Source organism: Scardinius erythrophthalmus (genome assembly GCF_964197995.2).
Source record: "Scardinius erythrophthalmus genome assembly, chromosome: 22".
Classification (NCBI taxonomy): Eukaryota; Metazoa; Chordata; class Actinopteri; order Cypriniformes; family Leuciscidae; genus Scardinius; species Scardinius erythrophthalmus.
Genome location: NC_138242.1, coordinates 12,715,102 through 12,737,413, shown reverse-complemented (window position 1 = coordinate 12,737,413; position 22,312 = coordinate 12,715,102). Strand labels below are relative to the sequence as shown.

Sequence of the window (22,312 nt, the reverse complement as noted above, 5' to 3'; positions counted from 1 at the left end):
AGACCTAGCTTCACAACTCGCATAGTTAATGCTGCAGTTTTGCAGAGGTATAGCAACAGAAAGATGAATGTTGAAATTGTAATTTTTCGGGATATTTTATAGGTAAATACTAAAACGGGAAGACAGCGGGAAAAGAGCTCAAATACGTGATAAACCCGGAAAAAACGGGAGGGTTGACAGCTAATAACTACACTTTTTTTTGCCGATTTTGTCCACATACTGGTCCCTTGCTTCCCTATTTAACGTATCCCCGTAAATTCCACATCCTTTTCGGGATTTTAACATCTTTTTTCTTTCTCCCAACTCTGCTTCTCCCCGTTGACTTGCTGTATGTTTACATTCGCGAGGCCATCAACATGGCCGCCACGCCAAGTATGACGTCACGACGCCCAAGCCCTATTCGGATACGAACACATGACAACTTACTTACAGTGCTTGACTTTTTCGTGAAAAAGGAGTGAAGAGTTGTTTTGCCGTTTTGAACTCATTGCGACGACCTCTATGAAAAAAAATGGATTGGCCGCGGATAGGCGTGTCGTGATGCGCGAGTGACTGATTACCATGGAAATGTGAAAGTCACGTATGTAGATAGACTATCCTTGACTCTTTGGATTTTAAATCTCGAGGTAGGCTATACAAACCCGCGAAAACCTCAGGTTGTCGTGGACACACTTTCCCTATGAAAAAGTGCGGGGGACGAATTTACATTTTATAAAAAGTGGGGGGGACACGTCCCCCGCGTCCCCCGCGTAATCTACGCCCATGATCTACGCTAATTTTAGTGTCTTTATTTTTTCCAGAGGTTTTCCCGCAGCCTGCCGGATCCAGGCCATATCCAGATCTGACGAAGGACCTTCGCCTGGACCCGATGACAACGCGCTGAAGTGCCAACTAGTCTCTCCCTATGGAGGATCCCTTTACCACTCTACAGATAAAGCATTGTTGGGAAAATTCGTTTCGAGTACCTACCCCGAAGTGACAAAATAAAATAAAATTCTGTATCAAAATTTATACCAGTACTTTGTTTAGGCTTGGTTTGTAGGGAATTACAAACCTGCGCACATATATTCAAACGCACATAACTATAGAACCAATTCTTAATGCGCATGTGAACGCCATCAGCGTTTATCACAGGTTCGCATTTAAAATCTGTGTAGAGAGAACGATGTCGTCTCAGCGGCCCCTAATTTAATAACAAATGATCGTTGCAACGGAAGCGAATCAATCAAAACTAACTTTAGCTGGAAAATAACTTAATTAAAGAATTACTATAAAGCCAAAACAATCTCTGTTACCTTAAATTATACGTTTATCTCTGTAAAGCTGCTTTGAAACAATCTACATTGTTAAAAGCGCTATATAAATGAAGATGACTTGACTTGACTATGACAGCTGTCATAGCCTACCTTGGTAGTAAAAAAAAAAAAATTAAAAAAATTAAAAAAAAATTTTTTTTAAATGTAGATACAAATTATTAAATTAGTTGTAAATTAAATATTTTAGGCCTACATTAACATTCACAAAAGAACTGTAATTCTGACTGTCTGACACCCGGAGTACAAAAGAGATTTTAAAATACATACATACTCTTCTGAGGTTCATAATGTAGGTCTTTTGAGTTTTATTCAAATTGATTATAATTGATATCTGAAAAGAATACACTGCCTTGTGCGCGGCGCAAGCTGCTGCACACTCGCACACAGGCCTGCAGCGCAAGCTGCTTATAGTTTTGCTTTTTTAAATTAGTTTTTATTTTAATATCGTTTTCAATTTTGCTTTAAATTTCAGTTTAGTTTTAGTTAGTTTCATTAATGGTTTTGTTAGTTTTAGTTTAGTTTTTATTTTGCAAACACATTTCTATTTAATTTTTATTTTATTTAGTTTCAGTTTTAGTTTTAGTAATTATAGTTTAGCAGAGCAAACAGAACACTTCCAGTGTAGACCAAAGCGAGATGCTTAATTTCAGCGAAGTTTAATGTTTGCCCAGAATACAGTTAACTCTTGTGCCGACATCTTAATAATAAAAATAAAATAATGGTTTGAGATGGAACTAAGCACCAAATAAATGGACCTTAAAAGTATACAAGAAAAAACTATAAAAAATTCAGACAAACTAATTCATATTAAATCTTGTTAAACATGCCTAATTTATATTTTTCAGCTGTAAATGTAGCAGTGACCACTGATAAAAAAAAAAAAAAAGATAATAATCTGACTACAGTCAACAAAACCTGCTGTGAAGCCAGTGTGATTAAATAATGAAGTATCTATGCAGTGTGTGTGAGTGTGTACATGTTTTTCTATCCCGGTGACCCCTTAAACCTGAATGCACACACACACTCATGGGGACTCGTGTCACTGTGGGGACTAAATTGAGGTACAAAAGCTTATAAATCATACAAAATGAGGTTTTTTTTTTTTTGAAAATGAAAAAATGCAGAAAGTTGTGTGATAGGTAGGTTTAGGGGTCGGGTTAGTGTGTGTGTGTGTGTGTGTAGGTTTAGGGGTCGGGTTCGTGTAAGGGGACAGAATATACAGTTTGTACAGTATAAAAAAACATTACGTCTATGGAGAGTCCCCACAAAGATAGTGGACCGGTGTGTGTGTGTAGGCGGCGTGTCCACCAAAGCGTTTTTCCCTCGGCTGGCGTATTTTTTTCAATTGTTTTCAATGGGAGCGCCGCGTTTTTAAAATGCCATGAGCGTAACAAGGCGCTGAGCGTTTTTTTCATGCTGAAGCACTGAGCATTCAGCGTTTTTTACAGGTCACCGAGAGTTGAAGAATGTTCAACTATGGGTAAAACACAGCGCTCATCACTGTCACTTTTTACCCAACCGTCCAGTCACAGTGGAGGAGGGGCGGGACTAAAGGACTAATGGAATATAATTACAGTATTTAGGCTACTGTTTTTCATACAAATACCATAGAAACCATAAAGTTACATTTTGCCATGGTAGTGAGGTGCTATAGGCTATGCCTGGTTTTATCTGTGGTTATCATGATCTAAATGCATGATACTGGATGACCAATGGTTAATTTTAATAAAACTCAAACAGTCAGAATTACATTTTACCAAATAAAAATAAGGTTGTTACATTTTTTTAACAAATGTTTCTGTTTTTGTTAATGAACATAAATTTAACATAGTAAATCTGCATCCTAACTCAAGCTAATACTACTGTCAACTCACTGTCAAATATGCGTTTCGAGACAAAACATGTAATATTAATATTGCAGCCTGCAATGCAAACTGTGCTGAAGATACGTGCCATCAAAGTCAGGCAAAACAAACAAGCACATGCAGAAACTAAGAAATATTTTTTTTCTATTAAGATATTTATTTTGTTAAGGAAAAATTACAAATGTTTGAATGTTATACCTCAGATTTGTGAAATGTTCACCTGTTTGGCAAGTGTTTGTCATGATATGTTCTGACAATAAAGAGTAGTTTAAAACCACAATTAACGCTCTGGTTTCTACAACTTTCACTTAGGGGCAAAAATCTGCCTTTAAACTTGAAAGAAATAAAGATTTGACATTTATCGTGATAATTATCGATATCGACTGATTTTTTTTTTTTTTTGCCCATATCGCCCAACCCTATTTCCACCCATGTGCATTTCATTTCCACCCATGTGCAGAGATTGAATATTCAAACTGTTTATTAATTTTTCTACCCCTGAATAAAAAAATGAAAAATCGAGCTGAATTCTTTTTTTTTTCGTTTTTTGGAAAAAAAAAGGGGGGGGGGGGAACTAACAAGGAGCCGTTTTCACATTTTTCTACTTTTCTAAAAACTAATGATAATACATTAAAATAAAACTATTTAATAAAATAAAACAAATAAAACTACTGAACGAATGATACATGGATTCACATCACAAATCGTAAGTAAATGATTCCATAATGCTCTGTCTGTAAATTATGGTTTTATATGGAATTTTATTACGTATGCATCCATGGTGTCTGATATTGACACTATGGGGAATGTCATCGGTATGAAGCAAATTTGTTGGCTGACGACAGTCCATGACATCTCAAGTAGGTACAAAAGGGCACCTGTAATACATGTCATCAACTCTTTTGTTGATGACATGTATTACAGGACATGCAGGAAAGCCCAAGACATGGCAACGAGACTCTGCGGCGAAGTTCCACTTCAAAGGGAATGTTCTAGGTTACGTATGTAACGTCTCGGTTACGTATGTAACCCTCGTTCCCTGAGTAGGGAACGGAGACGTTACGTCGGATGACGACGAATGGGGTTTCGCTTAGAAAGCCTATCATCTTCGAGTAAATAAAACGAGCCGATGGCAATGAAATGCCATGGGTCTGCGGAATTTGCATAGCGTAACTCCGCCCCACCCTGGGGGTATATAAGGAAGTGCGCTGGCAACATGCAGATATGTCTTCGCTGAGGAGCCGAGACTGAACTCAGGCGTTCCAGCGGTACAGTGGAAGTGGCAGGGAGATGTAACGTCTCCGTTCCCTACTCAGGGAACGAGGGTTACATACGTAACCGAAACGTTCCCTTTCGTAGTCACTCCGAGTTACGTCGGATGGAGACGAATGGGGTTCCCAGTGTAATCACGCCACCTCTCGACTGTCTTCCAGTGCCCTGCGTAAGTCTGAGCTCCCTGTCGTGAGACTGGCACGGACGAAGGAGTCCTACTTAACACAGGAATACCAAGGTACACTGGGAAGCATATCTCAGTGGAAATATGCAATTATGCCCAACCCGAAGGGGGGGACTTGGAATACACATATGACCTGCTAAGGGCTGCATATGGAGAATCACTGGGGTGTCCAGCAAGGTGGCTTGCCAAGGGAAAGACACATGCTCAGAGAGGCTTACAGTGGAAATACACATGTGGGGGTCGCCCGGAGGGGGAACCATGCACATGGAGGCACCTAGCCAAGCGCGAAAGCTGCCGGTGGCATAACTCTGGCGTTGACGTCGTCAGTGCTGGAGGAGACTCGGGGCTTATGAGGCTCACCTGAGGAATATCGCACGTATCCTGTCCGAGGAGAGGAATGGCGAGCAAGCGAAGACACCTGAGCAGAATCTAGCTCCGGCTAGTTGAAGCGAGTACATGAGAAGAAACTGGCTCTACTCGGAGATTGTAGAATCTCGCGAATATGTTAGGTGTCGCCTAGCCTGCAGCTCTGCAGATGTTTGTTAGCGAGGCGCCATGCGCTAGAGCCCTAGAGGATGCCACACTCCCAGTGGAGTGGGCCGTCACACCAAGGGGGCATGGTCGACCTTGCTGCTGGTAAGCCAAAGCAATGGCGTCCACTATCCAGTGAGACAACCTTTGCTTGGAGAGAGCCTTTCCCTTCAGCTTCCCACCATGACAGACAAAGAGCTGGTCTGAGGTCCTGAAACACTGCGTTCTGTCAACATAAGCACGAAGGGCGCGTACTGGACAGAGCAGTGCCAAGGCTGGGTCTGCCTCCTCCAAGGGCAGCGCTTGCAGGTTCATTTCGTGGGTTCTAGATGTTTAGAAGAACACCAGTTGACGAAGAGGTTCCACTTCAACGCATAGGCATGTCTCGTGGACGATGCTCTAGCGGAAGTGATGGTAGCCACCACCGCTGGTGATAGGGTACTCAAACCTACCTCGTCCCGTCCAGGAGCCACACGTGGAGGTTCCAAAGATCGGGCCGAGGGTGCCATAAGGTGCCCCGTCCCTGAGAAAGCAGGTCCTTCCTCAGAGGAATTGGCCAGGGAGGTGCTGTCGCGAGGAGTACTAGTTCTGGGAACCAAGAGCGGTTGTGCCAATACGGGGCAACCAATATTACCTGTTCCTTGTCCTGCCAGATCTTGTGCAAAGTTTGCGCAAGAAGGCTCACTGGGGGAAACGCATACTTGCGAAGGCCCCGCGGCCAGCTGTGCGCCAGTGCATCCGTGCCGAGCGTGCCCTCGGTCAGGGAATAAAACAGGTCGCAGTGGGACGAGTCGTGGGAGGCAAACAGATCTACCTGTGCGTCCCCGAACTGATCCCAAATCAGCTGAACCGACTGGGGATGGAGTCTCCATTCTCCAGCGAGAGGCCGAAGCCGAGACAGCTCGTCGGCCGCCTGGTTCAGGTCTCCCGGGATATAAATGGCTCAAAGCGACCTCAGATGCTTCTGACTCCATATGATGAGGTGATGGGCGAGTTGCGACATACGGCGGGAGCGTAGACCACCTTGACGGTTGATGTACGCTACTGTGGCTGTATTGTCTGATCGGACTAGTACGTGTTGACCCCTGAGCAACGCACGAAAGCGGTGCAGGGCAAGACGTACAGCCAGCAACTCGAGGCAATTGACATGCCAAAGGCACTGGGGTCCTGTCCAGGAGCCCGCGGCAGCATGTCCATTGCACATGGCACCCCAACCCGTGGCGGAGGCATCTGTTGATACAACAACATGCCTGTAAGCTCGTTCTAAGGGAACTCCGGCCCGTAGAATGGCGACCGAGTCGATTTCCATACCAAGAAAAGAGATCCTCTGCACTGGGCAGAGTTTGCTCTTCTCCCAATTGACCCGAAGGCCCAGACGAGCTAGGTGCTGGAGCACAAGGTCCCTGTGTTCACAAACCTGGTCTCGAGAGTGAGCTAGGATCAGCCAGTCGTCGAGATAGTTCAGGATGCGAACCCCGTGTTCGCGTAGGGGAACAAGAGCTGCCTTGACGACCTTCGTGAAGACGCGAGGAGACAGGGCTAGCCCGAAAGGGAGAACCGCGTACTGGTATGCCTGCCCCTCATAAACAAACCGAAGAAACGGTCTGTGTCGAGGAAGAATGGAGACATGGAAGTAGGCGTCCTTCAGTACGATCGCTGCAAACCAATCCTGTGGCCGTACGCATTCGAAAAGGCGTTTGGCCGTGAGCATCTTGAACGGCAGCCTGTGAAGGGAGCGGTTCAGGACGCGCAGGTCCAGGATAGGTCGTAATCCACCGGATTTCTTCGGTACAATGAAGTAAGGGCTGTAGAAGCCGGACTTCATTTTCGGCTGGAGGGACAGTCTCGATCGCACCCTTCGCCAGTAGGGTGGCGACCTCCGCTCTCATAACAGGGGCATTGCCACCGACCATAGTGAAGCGGACTCCCCTGAAGCGGGGAGGAGACCGCGCGAACTGAATCGCGTAGCCGAGCCTGATGATCCTCGCGACCCAGCGGGACAGACCGGGAAGCTCTAACCAGGCTCCCAGAAACTGAACCAGCGGGGTCATACGGACCACAGACGTACCCTCGGTGGTGCAGCGAGGCAGAATGACCGGCCCAGGCGTGGGTGGCATAGCGGCCCGGTGCGGGGGCACGGTCATTAGCTGCGTCCTGCCAGAGGAGGCCAGGGGAGGACCAGCGTCCCACGGGGGCGTGCTCTGGCAGGGATCTGGCGACAAAGGGGGACGAGAGTGGCGAGGCTCGTGAGCGGTGCGCACTGTCATCCGAGAACTCTGTGTGCTCAGAGATGGGAGAGTGAGTTCTTTCTTTAACCACATTAGGGTGCTGCCCATCGTGGGACGAGCAGCGGGAGTGGGACAACCAAGGATTCTCTGCTACAAGGAGCAGCCCTGCTACCGTCTCCTGAAAAGAACTCAATACCATCTCTGAGCAGCCCGTCTCAGGAGCGCCGCTTGGCCTGGCGTTTAGCGGGGCGGGAGAGGGTTGTGGCGCCTTCCTGCGGCTTCCTCCACGACGCGACCCGGAAGCAGATGGGCCGATCGGGAGGGGCGGGAACCACAGGAGGGCGCCCTCTGCGGCGAGCAGGCTGAGGCACCTGTGCCGACGACTGCGCTGCCGAAGCAGCGGGCCGCCGGGGCAGGACATGTTTTAGAGCCTCAGTCTGCTTCTGGGCAGTCGAGAACTGCTGGGCAAAGTCCTCGACTGTACCGCCGAAGAGGCCAGCCTGGGATATGGGGGTGTCGAGGAACCGGGTCCGCTCGGCCAGGTTAAGCCACAGGTGTCGTTCCTGGACCACACAAGTGGACATCACCTGACCCAGCGAGCGTGCAGTCACCTTCGTCGCCCGGAGAGCGAGGTCGGTGGCGGCACGCAACTCGTCAAAGAGTGCTGGGTCAGTCCTCCCCTCGTGCATGTCACGTAACAACTGGGCCTGGTAGACCTGCAGTGTCGCCATGGCATGCAGCGAGGAGGCTGCCTGCCCCGCAGCTCTGTAGGCCTTTGCCACAAGAGTGGAGGAGAACCTACAGGCCTTGGAGGGGTGCTTTGGGTCGCCACGGGAAGAAGCACTCTGAGGACACAGTTGCATCGCAACAGAGCGTTCAACCTGGGGAACCCCAGTGTACCCTTTGGCAGCCGCCTGATCGAGAGAAGGCAAGGCGGAGGAGGTCGCCGAGCGATCACGGGAAGACAATGGTGCCTTCCAGGACCTCGTGACCTCCTCATGCACATCCGGGAAGAAAGGCATTGGGGTTGGGCGGCGACGAGGGTCAGCGGCCGCTCCCAAAAACCAATCGTCCAGCCGTGAGCGCACTGGACCAGGTGGCGGGGACCACTCTAGACCAATGGCCGCGGCTGCCCGGGAAAGCATGGCCGTCAGCTCGGGATCAGACTCGGGCAATGCTGGAAGACCCGAGGATGGCAGCACAGCCGAATCGTCACTTCCCAAGGACTCCTGCCCACCTTGTGATGCAGCAATCGACATACGGTCTTCCTCTGGAGCGCCGAATGAGACCTGCGGCAAGTCAGTGGACTGTACTGCAGGCTCATTCAGAACACTCGCGGGTTGCACGGCGCTAGAGGACGGTGTGGAGCGTGGAATAGTCTGCGCTTTGTTCCACACCGTAACCCTCAGGTCACCCTGGCCGCCAGCCGAAGTACCAGCTCTCGTGGAGCACGTAGATCGGGGTGCGGGTGAGGGGACTCTACCACGAAGGTCGTTGAGTCTAGACCGCAACCGTGCGATGGGCATGTTCCCGCAATGGGAACATGACTCATCCACAAACGCTGCCTTAGCGTGCTCGACACCCAGACACACAAGACAGCAATTGTGCCCATCAGAGTCAGACACATATAGACCGCAACCAGAAATGCACGGGCGAGGCATCTTTAAAAAGACGTGCCGCGTGCAATGCTCTTTTGTGAAAGGAGATTTCTTCACAAATGCTGAAGCGACCAGGGAGATGAACACACACACTCTGGCAAATCACTGCACAGATAAGCAGGGAATGTGCACTCGCTGGAACTCACTGTCACACCAACACTTGGAGAGAGGCTCGTCTTTGGCTGTGGAGTGAAGAATCAACTTGGCTCTGAAGCAAAAACATATCTGCATGTTGCCAGCGCACTTCCTTATATACCCCCAGGGTGGGGTGGAGTTACGCTATGCAAATTCCGCAGACCCATGGCATTTCATTGCCATTGGCTCGTTTTATATACTCGAAGATGATAGGCTTTCTAAGCGAAACCCCATTCGTCGTCATCCGACGTAACTCGGAGTGACTACGAAAGGGAACCCTGGTTACCTGAGAAGGGAAATGAGATGCAGCACCACTATGGGGAACCAATACCCACTAATCCAAGCTGCGGGAATGTCAGCCTAACAAAGCTGTACAATATGCACAAACATAGTGGGCATAGCATAATTTGACTCTACGGATTATTTAATAATTGCAAATAGTTCAGAGTGCATCCAGATGACTTAAATAGACTGTATAATGGCACCAGTCCCTAGGCCAAAATCTTCCAATATTAGAAGATACCCAAGCTTCTATGATCTATAGCAAGGGAAGTCCCAGCCTTTACAACCTTCCCCCCACCCTTGCGGGACAGGCATTGCCTTATAAGGCCCCAAGAGCAGAGCTTTAGGGGAAAAAATGGCTAAGCTATGTCAGCTTCTTTTACCTTGACAAAAGCCCTAATGGAGAACCAACCAAAGGGAAAATATCAACTGTGACCTTTGCTAATACCACTACCTCCAGGGGGAGAATGCAGCTCTTAACCTCATAAGGAGGGATGCAAATATGAGAACGGCACAGTATAATTGCCAAGATTTTGAAACTGCAGGGAAGCTTCATCTCTACTTAAATACCCTAGAGCAATTAGGGAAGTGTGTTCAATCTGTGATATTTCTACTATTGTATGTGTCCACTTACAATCAAATCAAAACATTGTGCTTTTGTAAAATAAAGAAAATAAACAGGGTGTGCTTTCTGCCTCTCCGTCGCGGTGAACTTTTTTTTCTTGAGCACGTCTATAAACTGAAACAAAACTCAGCGAATACTTGTAACTCATTTATGAGCCATATACCTTTATAAACATTTAAGTGTGTACTTTTAAATGATCGGATTCAAACTGAAAACAAATATTCTCTGTTTAAGTAATTTGTATAAAACCAGCAAGATGTCCAGCTTCTCAAACGCTTCCTAATTATTTTTAATTTGACCACGCCCACGAGCGCAAAAGAGATTCACATGCAAATCTCCACATGGAATGCGAACGTGCTCGTTACCTCAACAACAAAGCACCAAACTTCACTAGTCTCTGCTTTTTGTCGAGTTTGGAAGACGCGCCTGAGCTTACATTGGATTTACTTCAGAAGAAGAAGAATGCGATTTGAAGACAAGAAAGATGTAAGGTAAGAAATTCTTAATTATTAGTTTGTTATTGTTGCATAAACTTCACATTGCAGTTGAACTGTTGCTAGATATATGGTGAATATTATAATATTTAGACCCGTGTTTACTGTTACTGTGTTTGTGGATATCTGCTCAAACGTAGATATGTATATGGTAACCATAATGTTTCATATTTTGGAGCGCGATCGCGTTTGAATGTATCATATTTTGGAACGCGATCGCTTTTGAAAAGCAAAACGCACCAAACGGCTTCATGTTTTTACTATTATCTCATTTCATATCATAACGAATGAAAACATTTGAAGTAACATATGATAATCAATATATTTTTCTCTAGCTTAGTTGTTACTGAAATCTTTTGGAAGATTTATAGGCTGCTATAGGTTATTGTTATTATTATTTTATGCAGCACTGCGCATAGCCTATGCCTACAAGGCACAACAAACCTGGTGTTCATTATATTATATATTGTTGGAAACATTTGTGTGTGTGTGTGTGTGTATTCTGTGAATTTTAAAAAGCAATTTTAACCAGAAAAATCTAAAATTTATTCCCAAAATCGTGCAGGCCTATATTTCTATATTTCAGGCCTAAAATATCAACTGTGACCTTTGCTAATACCACTACCTCCAGGGGGAGAATGCAGCTCTTAACCTCATAAGGAGGGATGCAAATATGAGAACGGCACAGTATAATTGCCAAGATTTTGAAACTGCAGGGAAGCTTCATCTCTACTTAAATACCCTAGAGCAATTAGGGAAGTGTGTTCATGCCCTGCTCGCAAAGATATTTCTCCAGGATCCATAAAGACTCTATTCACTCATATAATTTATAGAGTGCAAATAACAAGGAGGGATACTATTTTAGTCTCAAACTACCTCTGCCAGTCAGGTTCTTTGACATTGATCAATGGGTGTCGCGTTCTTTGACGCAGCACCAACAAAAAGGTAGCAAGACCTAGCTTCAAAATTCAATCACCTTTGATGAGGAGAAAAACTAAATAGGGGATACAAAGATCTGTCATACTTTAGTTTCCCTTACTAAACCCTTAGTGGTACCTTAACATGAGACATACCAAAATAAAGGGAGCATGCAAGGCGCTAAATTCTCAATAATTAGACTTTCATCATACAACCTTCGATGTTGCCACTCCTCCAAGGGGAGCCTATATCTTTACTCCTACTCTAAAGAGGGAGAAGGAAAGCAGGGAAACACAGTGTGCCCAGTAATGCATTTTACCCAGACTCTACCTCCAAGGAAGCCACAGGGGAGCTTTGGTTCCACTTAAAGACCTTATTGTCACGGGGGAGAACAGATCAACCTTGTCTGAATAAAAGTACTCCAAGTACTGCTATGGCTTTTTTTAAGCAATAATGTGCTGATAGCAAGGATGGATGGCCCGCAGGTTAACTTCCTCTGCTTACTGGCCTTTCCTAAACAGTCTCTCCTTTTTTTTTTTTTTGGAGACCACCCATTAACTCTTTCGGGTCAGCAAAGGTGCAATCACTTGCCTTTTTAAATGATAACAGCAGAGATCATTTGAGTAACGCATCATTCGAAAATGTAAAGGGTCATTTTTGGTCTTACAGATAAGAGTAATATCTACTTTTATTTGTCTGCACTCACAATAACAAAAAGACGTTGTGCTTTTGTAAAATAAAGAAAACAAACAGCGCTTTCTTCTGTCCCATTCTCCATGAACTTCTTTCTGAAATGTGTCACAAAAATGAACCAAACTCAGCAAATACTTGCCACACAGACATGAAAAACATGTCTATAGAAAGCTTGAAATGTCTACATTTAAATGAAGTCAAATCGAAAACTAATATTCTCAGTTTGTGTAATCCGTATGAAACCAACGAAAGGTACAATCTTTCCCGTCTGAGCTCTGTAATGCGACTACATTACAGAGCTCAGACGGGAAAGATTGTATGTATGTAGTATGAATAGTCTGCGTGTGACTAAACCCCCGCACAGCGCAGACTATTCATACTGTAATAATCACCTCACCTCGATAAACAAAGCATCAAGCTTCGTCAGGTTACATTTTGTGCAAGTTTGAAAAAAGGAATTAGCCTTGATTTTATCTCAGAAGAACACAATCTAATACACGGCCTTGATTCAGCGGACGATATCACAATATCATTTCTGATGAGTAAGTGATTCATTCTTACATTAGTTAGAGTGTTATTTTACATAAACATGTACACATTTAACTAGTGTAACCACTGTGACAAATCAGACACAAGTATTTGTTATAGTTTAACAAATAATTTTAAACTGACTCTGGGATCTGTGGTCCCATCCCCCAACAAGGGCAAGAAGGTCTTAGTTACCATGACCACGATCAGATAAGTTGGTTTTATTGCTGTTATAAATATGGTCACGTGGTCGAGACAGAGACAACAGGTAAGGCAGAAACAGATTTTAACCCTCTGAGGTCGGCAAACGCGCCGGCGCGTTTTGCTGGATTTTTTTCACAGAGCAGCAACGTAAACTTAAATTACTCCGTCATTTATGGTCATACAGAAAAAAGAAATATGAAAAAAGAATCTGTGATATTTCTACTATTGTATGTGTCCACTTACAATCAAATCAAAACATTGTGCTTTTGTAAAATAAAGAAAATAAACAGGGTGTGCTTTCTGCCTCTCCGTCGCGGTGAACTTTTTTTTCTTGAGCACGTCTATAAACTGAAACAAAACTCAGCGAATACTTGTAACTCATTTATGAGCCATATACCTTTATAAACATTTAAGTGTGTACTTTTAAATGATCGGATTCAAACTGAAAACAAATATTCTCTGTTTAAGTAATTTGTATAAAACCAGCAAGATGTCCAGCTTCTCAAACGCTTCCTAATTATTTTTAATTTGACCACGCCCACGAGCGCAAAAGAGATTCACATGCAAATCTCCACATGGAATGCGAACGTGCTCGTTACCTCAACAACAAAGCACCAAACTTCACTAGTCTCTGCTTTTTGTCGAGTTTGGAAGACGCGCCTGAGCTTACATTGGATTTACTTCAGAAGAAGAAGAATGCGATTTGAAGACAAGAAAGATGTAAGGTAAGAAATTCTTAATTATTAGTTTGTTATTGTTGCATAAACTTCACATTGCAGTTGAACTGTTGCTAGATATATGGTGAATATTATAATATTTAGACCCGTGTTTACTGTTACTGTGTTTGTGGATATCTGCTCAAACGTAGATATGTATATGGTAACCATAATGTTTCATATTTTGGAGCGCGATCGCGTTTGAATGTATCATATTTTGGAACGCGATCGCTTTTGAAAAGCAAAACGCACCAAACGGCTTCATGTTTTTACTATTATCTCATTTCATATCATAACGAATGAAAACATTTGAAGTAACATATGATAATCAATATATTTTTCTCTAGCTTAGTTGTTACTGAAATCTTTTGGAAGATTTATAGGCTGCTATAGGTTATTGTTATTATTATTTTATGCAGCACTGCGCATAGCCTATGCCTACAAGGCACAACAAACCTGGTGTTCATTATATTATATATTGTTGGAAACATTTGTGTGTGTGTGTGTGTATTCTGTGAATTTTAAAAAGCAATTTTAACCAGAAAAATCTAAAATTTATTCCCAAAATCGTGCAGGCCTATATTTCTCTTGATATCAGTATGTTCACTTTTTTTTCTTTTCTTTCAGTGACCAGATGCCACTGAGTCCTGCTGATTTCAACATTCACGTGAGTCTCTGTACATGAACATGGTAAAGTGAAAATCAAACACCTTGGAAATGAAAGGTATGTACAATGTTTTTAGGAATGGCACAAAGGTCTCTGTCTTTGGATCAGTGTGTTCAATAAGTGTTTTTTTGTCATTTGTTGTGTATATTTGGATTATGTTGTGTTGTAAATAAATCCAAACAATCAAACAGCCATTCTTTTTTAAATCTCCTCATTCTTTGTGCAAGGTTGCACAGAATGACAGGGCCTGATAGCTCCTAATAGGGCCGTTAGGGGAGGGTCTTTGTCTTTCTCAGGTGTGAAAATCCATACATATTAATGATCCTCGCATAAAGCTTTCTTACACAAAACACGTCTTACAATTTTTAAATCAATATATTGTCTTATCTGAATGAGCAGTCAGGGTGATTGTCACATAGTTTTGAAGCAAATATTCTAGGCTACGTGATACAATTTCCAAAAGTCTTGTGAATAAATAATCAGTATGGGTTTCATGGCCTTATTTCAGTGAGAATTTTTTTTTTTTGCATTTTCACAAACCACTCATAAATGTCATTATCTCAAAACTACAAACTTTTACATAAATGCTGCTGATATATTATTGTAGCAGAGTTTGTGCTGAATACAGTGTAATCAGACTTCAGCCATGAAAATGTCACAAGTAACAGAAATAAGCACAAATGTCAGAGCATGTCAGAACACCTCCAGGGCCAGAAAACAGCTCAGACCCCAGAGGGTTAAAACTGACTTTGCTGCATTAATCTGATCTATAAATGAACATGCATCTCAGAAAATTGTGTGAATGATTTACTGTCATGTGTAGTGCTTTTAATTCTATTATTTTCTTGATACTGTGCATTTAATGATAGAACCAACGGTCAATGTAACCTCACCTATACCATGTTTGGTCTCTATAAATTAGTAGTTTGAAGATCGAAATGATTGTGTACGTGATATGCCGATAGCTGCGCAACATATTAGGATTACAAGAATATTTCTTAGTTTCTTCATCAGAAACCAATCCAGCTGCACATGCAAATGAGCACACTTAAAACAAAAATTCATAAATCAACCAGAGAGGAATTTTCCTGCTTGGAAATTACACCCTTCTCATTGGTCAAGCAAACCCGGAGAGGTGGGGCCTTTCTCAGGCTTTATTTGAGACAAATTAACAGTGACCCTGCTCTTCTTCTTCTTGCCTTCACTGCTGCTTCTTTGGGTTGATGTCTGTGGGGATGATAAATCACGTTTGAGATTTGTGCTGGCTACTGTATACAGGGCACCATAAAGACTTTCTATCAGAATTAATATTGACTGCAGATAAAGTACTAATTGTTGGTGATTTTAATATACACATAGATAATGAAAAAGATGCATTGGGATTAGCATTTAAAGACATTGTAAACTCAATCGGAGTTAGACAACACGTGTCAGGACCTACTTATTGTCGTAATCATACTCCAGATCTAATATTATCACATGGAATAAATGTTGATGCTGTTGAAATTCTGCAGCAGAGCGATGACATCTCAGATCATTATCTAGTCTCATGTAAATTACATTTAGCCAAGGCTGCAAAGCTGACTCCGTGTTATAAATATGTTAGACCTATCATTTCTGCCACTAAAGATTGCTTTATTAATAATCTTCCTAATCAGTTTCATCATCTCAGCATCCCAGATAGCTTAGAAGAACTCGATATTGCAACAGAAACTTTTAACTCTCTCTTTTCCAGCACTTTAGACACAGTTGCTCCATTGCGCTTAAAGAAGATTAAAGAAAATAGTCCAACACCGTGGTACAACGAGCACACTCAGGCCCTTAAGAGAGCAGCCAGAAAAATGGAGCGCAACTGGAAGAAAACAAAACTAGAGGTATTTCGGATTTCATGGAAGGAGAGCTCGATTACTTACAGATTTGTCAAACCTATTAGAAGAAAAGAAACATAATCCTAGGTATTTATTTGAAACAGTGGCTAAACTAACTAAAAAGAAAGCTTCAAGCCCAGAAGTTTCCAAGCAGCACAGCAGTAATGACTTTATGAACTTCTTCCACTTATAAGATTGATAATATCAGGGAGAAAATTATAACTATGCAACCGTCTACTACAGTATCGCATCAGGCAGTGCATTGTTGTCTCCTTGAAGAAAAATTCCATTCATTTACTGCTATAGGAGAGGAAGAATTTACTAAACTCATTAAATCATCTAAATCGACAACATGTATGTTAGACCCTATACCGACTAAGCTACTGAAAGAGATGCTCCCAGAGGTCATAGATCCTCTTCTTAATATCATTATTTTGTCTTTGTCTCTAGGATACGTACCAAAAACCTTTAAGCTGGCTATGATTAAACCGCTTGTTAAAAAAAATGCAACTTGATCCTACAGAATTAGTCAATTACAGGCCGATCTCGAATCTGCCTTTTCTGTCAAAGATACTAGAAAATGAGGTATCCTCACAACTGTGTTCCTTTCTAGAAAGAAATGATATCTGCAAGGATTTTCAGTCCGGATTTAGACTGTACCATAGTACCGAGACTGCTCTCATTAGAGTCACAAATGATTTGCTTTTAGCATCCGATCGTGGTTGTATCTCTCTATTAGTGTTACTTGATCTTAGTACTGCATTTGACACTATTGACCACAACATTCTTTTAAATAGACTCGAACATTATGTTGGCATTAGTGGAATTGCACTAGCATGGTTTAAATCATACTTATCTGACCGTTATCAGTTTGTAGCAGTAAATGAAGAGATGTCTCATCGATCACAAGTTCAGTATGGCGTACCACAAGGCTCAGTACTAGGACCGTTGCTGTTCACTCTGTACATGCTACCATTAGGAGATATCATTAGGAAACATGGAATTAGTTTTCACTGTTATGCTGACGATACTCAGCTGTATATTTCTTCAAAACCTAACGAAACTTACCAATTCACAAAATTAACGGAATGCATAGCTGATATAAAAAATTGGATGACTAGTAATTTCCTACTTCTAAATTCTGAAAAAACAGAGATTCTAATTATTGGACAAAAAACTCCCACACGTAATCTAGAATACTGTCTAACACTTGATGGCTGCTATGTTAAGTCTTCATCGTTTGGTGTAACAATATTAGCTCAAAGGGGAAATATTAATAATAATCCATAATTACCAATTATGATTAATTATTGATATTTGGGTCAGTTAATTAGATTAACTTTGAGGTAAGCTAAATTAATATTACAATCAATTAATCAGTTCCAACAAACTCTTTGATTATTCATTTATTCTAAGAAAAGTCTATCTTTCATGGCCACCGGAAATGAATTATTTCTTAGCATGTACAGCACATGTAACAAGATCAAGATCGTAAAAGGGACTTTGCTGCAAGCAGAGGCTCAGAAATCAAATACACAATTGTGCACAAGTTTTATTAACTAAATCACAAACATAACTAAACTAGACAAACATACATACATACATTCATACATACATACATGCATAGGTAAAATGGCGAGTGTTATGGAACCGGAAGCAGGAAATAGAACTATGGAAGAGATCTATTTAACTATGAAAAGAACCATCAGCTTATCATTTTCAGAGCACCTCATTAAATTGATACTCGCATGGTCGGTGCAGTGGATACAATTCTTGAAGTGGTTGAAAATTGAGTTTGTTGATGAGTGTCAAAAGTCACTGTACAAGTTGCAGTCGTTTTCTTCTCTGCTGGGTGGAGAAGATATGATGAACTTGCATGGTTGCCTGCTGCCCTGGCCTGTTGAGGGCACGCTGGAAGGCACGGCATCCTGAAGTGCCGAGAAGGCCAGGAGTTGATTGGATTGAAGACAAGGCAGTCTGACTCCCTTTGGGAGTATGAAAGCATGAAGGACAGTTGAGGCCAGCAGCTATGAAGCTAAGAAGAAGGCAGGGCTAACGGAAAGGCCTTTTAAAGCTTGACAAAAGGCACACCTTGCAGGCTGGCTAAACCAATCAGAAAGGGTGAATTTCTGAGGGGAGTTTCCTCTGTGGGGAGGATTTATGACGCTATCTCAAGTGTGGTCAGACATCTGCCTTAACTCTTTTCTGTTCATTAATGCTCAGATAGATATAACAAACCAACACTGCATTCTAATGCCGAGTTCAGACTGCACGATTTTCAAAAGAGTCGGGTCACTGTTCTTTTCACACTGCATGACTATGCAGGGTAAGATTCATTTGCTGGTGTGTTCACAATGCACGATGCATCGGCGACAGGAGGTTTCACACTAGCCTGGTTCTACCAGACTCTTGTACATTTCATTTGTACAGAGAGTCTGGAATCTCTCCATTGAGAAACGTTTACTTCCTTGTAGGCGGGTTCTCTGTTAAAGTTCAAAACTATTGGATCTGCCCAGAGTCACTCAGGATCTGCCATAGCCAATCGCTAACGTGTGGTCGTGACGTATGTCATGCGCCGAAACCGGCCGGAAACATTTACAAATTCTAAATGTATATTTGACACTAAGGACAGTGATGTATTCAGTCAACTGTCGAAGCTGGGTCTAATCATTAACAATACGCCGCTGCGGTCGTTTCGGATCTGCCGCAAATGCTGTACAGTGATCACCAAGCTACTGCGCGATACGGAAACAACTTATCTGCCTCCTTCACTTGGTCCTCCGTTAGTGCAACAAGAGGGGAGACGACAACAACTATCGGCTTTGCATCCCTATCGTTCGCCTTAGCTAACTCATTCACCACTAGAACTGCCATGGCAGTCATTTTGACCGTTTTGAATTTTATATCTGCAATAACTTTGTTGAAAAAATAAATACAATCCTGCTGGTACCTGACTTTTCCTTAATAAAATGTTTTTCATATAAATTGCCTATGTAAATTACACATAAGGCAAAAAAAAAAAAAAAAATGAACATATTTACCTATTTCGGCCATAAACGGTCATGTTGACCGCACTGAATTTCGCGGTATTATACCAATATACGCAACAATAAAATGTGGTAAAAAAATACACTAAACATATTCAACAACAAATCATTTAAATGTAATGATATTCAGAACAGAACAAGAATGAAAAAATAACTAAAGCCAAAATGAAATGCTTTATAAGCGAAAGTGAAAGTAAGCGGCGTTAGGCTCACGTAACTCTCTAATTAGAATCAAAATGTTTCAACATTTGCGATGTATTTGGATGCTAAACTATTCTTTATCATAGGCTTTGAACTTCACTCACGTTCCAATATCGACGGAAAAAAATCATCCTCTTCACACACATAAAATGTTACGAATTGTAGCCTACTAGTACTGAGAAACAGAGCAGTGGAATTTTTATATGTTAGGTTGACTATTTTATTATTATATTTTATTATGGCTATAATGAACAGGCTGCAATAATGGACTATGGTGTGTGTGTCGGCGGGCGCGGGCGCGATCGAACAGTGGAAACATGAAAACATCTCCGTCATTTTGTTCAGGGCATCTACGAATATTATTTATTTATAAATTATAATTAAACTTGTTTAAATGTAAAGTTTGGTGTTGTTTTGTTTTTAAAAGACATCCTAATACAATAAATGCATTAATCTCTCAATTGGGGATTTATCATTAAAGATATAGAGTTTTGAATAGCGATCAAAATGACCGCTTGTGGCAGTTCTAGTAGTTATGGAATTCTGGCACTTCTAGTGCTAGTGGAGTGAGCTGGAAAATCAAACTTTTCCCGAACACCGTGGGGAGGAGGGCCACAACATCATGGCCACCAACAAAACTTAGCAAACATCGTTCTTGCTCCGGCTTTAACTTCTGTATATTCGGCAATTTTGCAACAACGGACCGAATAGCTTTTCTCACATCTTTCTCCGCTGCCATTACTCCAACTCAAACTGACGCACTACATCAACGTCATCGTTCTCAGCCACTCCCTCTGTTCGCTGATTGGTCCTACAAAAAATTGGTTTCTGGAAACCTAAGAATATACAGCAGTCCCAGACGTAGTACTGAAGTAAAATGAAATTGAGCGGAAGTACGTAGGAGGGCGGAGCCAGGCTAGTTTCACACTGCATGACTTTCAGGAGGAAGAATCTCCGACAATTTCTGTCTGGTCCGCAAACTACGTTTCGCAACCAAACACATGCGAGAAGTGATAAGGAAATAGCGCAAAATCCCACGTGCGTAAGACTGCAGTTCTCGCGCGAGACTGAAATTGTTATTAAAAATGATAGCCTGCAAGAAGCTTGCGATCCAAATTGTCTGTGCACTGATTTGCAGCGAAAAGGAGAAAAAGAAAAACATTATGCGTGAGGAAATGGTTGGGAAGACAAGGGGAGCAAGGACTGTGTGTTCTGCAAAGAGAGTTTGGGGTAAATAAATAATGTTGCAATGTGTTGCTGTTGCTGCTGGTCAAGCAAATGTTTGTGCTTTGTTTCTGTTTGATATAATTGTAAATATATCTATTAAAATACTGATATTGTGGTCTATAACTCCTCCCCGAACTCCCCGCTGCTCTGTATCTTGCTCTCTCATTGGCTGTCGGTCATTGCCGATGTAGTTTTCAGTCAGAACACTTTCACACAGCAGGATTTTGAATCGCCGACAGGTCCAGATATTTAGCATGCCAAATATCTCACGGGCGTCGGCGACTCGTCTGTGATTCTCTCAGATCGCGTCTTTGCTCATTCACACTGCGTGATTGTCACTCGCGTGAACGAGCACCGATTTGCCTGTGATTTCAGGCATTTGTCTGTGATTTCTCAAAACCTGTCGGCGAGCCAAAATCGGGGCTAAAATCATGCAGTCTGAACTCGGCATAAGAGAAGGTGATGTACATCAAAGTGTGAGTCATTACATGAGGATTAATTAGATAGGAGACATGATACAGGTGAGGTTACATTGACCGTTGGTTGGTTGTATAATAAAATACATACCATAGTATATACATAATAGTACACAAGACAGTAAATCATTCACACAGTTTCTGGGATGCATTTTCATTTATAGATCAGTTAGTCTATGATTAATGCAGCAAAGTCTGTATTGAAGATTGTTTCTGTCTTCCCATTGTCTTTCTCTCTCAAGCATGTGGTCACATTCTTTAACACCCATAAAACTTTATCTGATCGTGGTCATGACAACTAGGATCGTCTTGCCCTGTTTGGGGGATGGGACCACAGATCCCACAGTGAAGTTTGGAGATTTTTATGGTACATATACCAAATAATTGTGTCTGATTTGGTATCAGTCGTTACATTGGTTAGGAACCTGGGTGTGCTCTTTGATACCAATCTTTCATTTGAAAGTCACGTGTCTAGTATCTGTAAAACCGCATTTTTCCATCTTAAAAATATATCTAAATTGGCCCATATGCTCTCATTGACAAATGCTGAACAGTTACTTCATGCGTTCATGACCTCAAGGCTAGATTATTGTAATGCTCTACAAACTCGGTCAGCATGAAGTCAAGACATTGAGGATGCTAAATTGTGGACGGATTTTTGATATCTTGAACGGTTTGGCCGTGGTGAGGAAACGAATTTATGGCGAGAAAAGAGAAACAGGAAGTGTGTTATAACTTCTGCATACATTAACTGATCTTGATAAAACTTCAGCAGTGTGTTCGTTTTCAGAGGCCGATCACATTGATGTGACTAATGTGAGTCAAAGTTATAGCACCACCAACTGGCAGCAGGAACTGTGTCACTTTAAAAATGCTTTTGACAAAAGTGGGGGGGTTACTTTTACCCACAGTTAAAAAAATCAGTACGTATATTGGACTCATTGAGCCGGACAACTTTCTAATTTACAGTCATTAGCTCCGACCAACAGGAAGTCAGATATTTTGGTTTGAATGTGGATTTCTTTGCAAAATCTGCCTCTGAATTTTTACCCACTCCTCTTAAGTGGTTTATTTTAATCCCACCAAACTTTATCAACATGATGAAAATACATTAAAGACGCTAAATTGTGAACGGATAATAAATATCTCAATCGGTTTTGTTATGGCGAGGGATTAA

The 22,312-nt window shown here is 42.3% G+C and overlaps 1 protein-coding gene across 8 annotated transcripts in view; it reads right to left on the bottom strand.

Moving 5' to 3' along the window:
• Nucleotides 1-22,312, bottom strand: part of mppe1 (metallophosphoesterase 1) — a 134,498-nt gene that overhangs the window by 25,138 nt on the left and 87,048 nt on the right. For 2 of the 8 annotated variants that reach the window (XM_081352691.1, XM_081352687.1), the window contains one exon: nucleotides 14,843-15,543. The exons of the other annotated variants lie outside the window; for them this stretch is intronic. In XM_081352691.1, coding sequence (XP_081208817.1) covers nucleotides 15,427-15,543 — 117 coding nt within the window. In that variant the 3' untranslated portion in view covers nucleotides 14,843-15,426. Of the gene's footprint in view, nucleotides 1-14,842; nucleotides 15,544-22,312 lie in introns of those variants that run through there. 8 annotated transcript variants of the gene reach the window in all.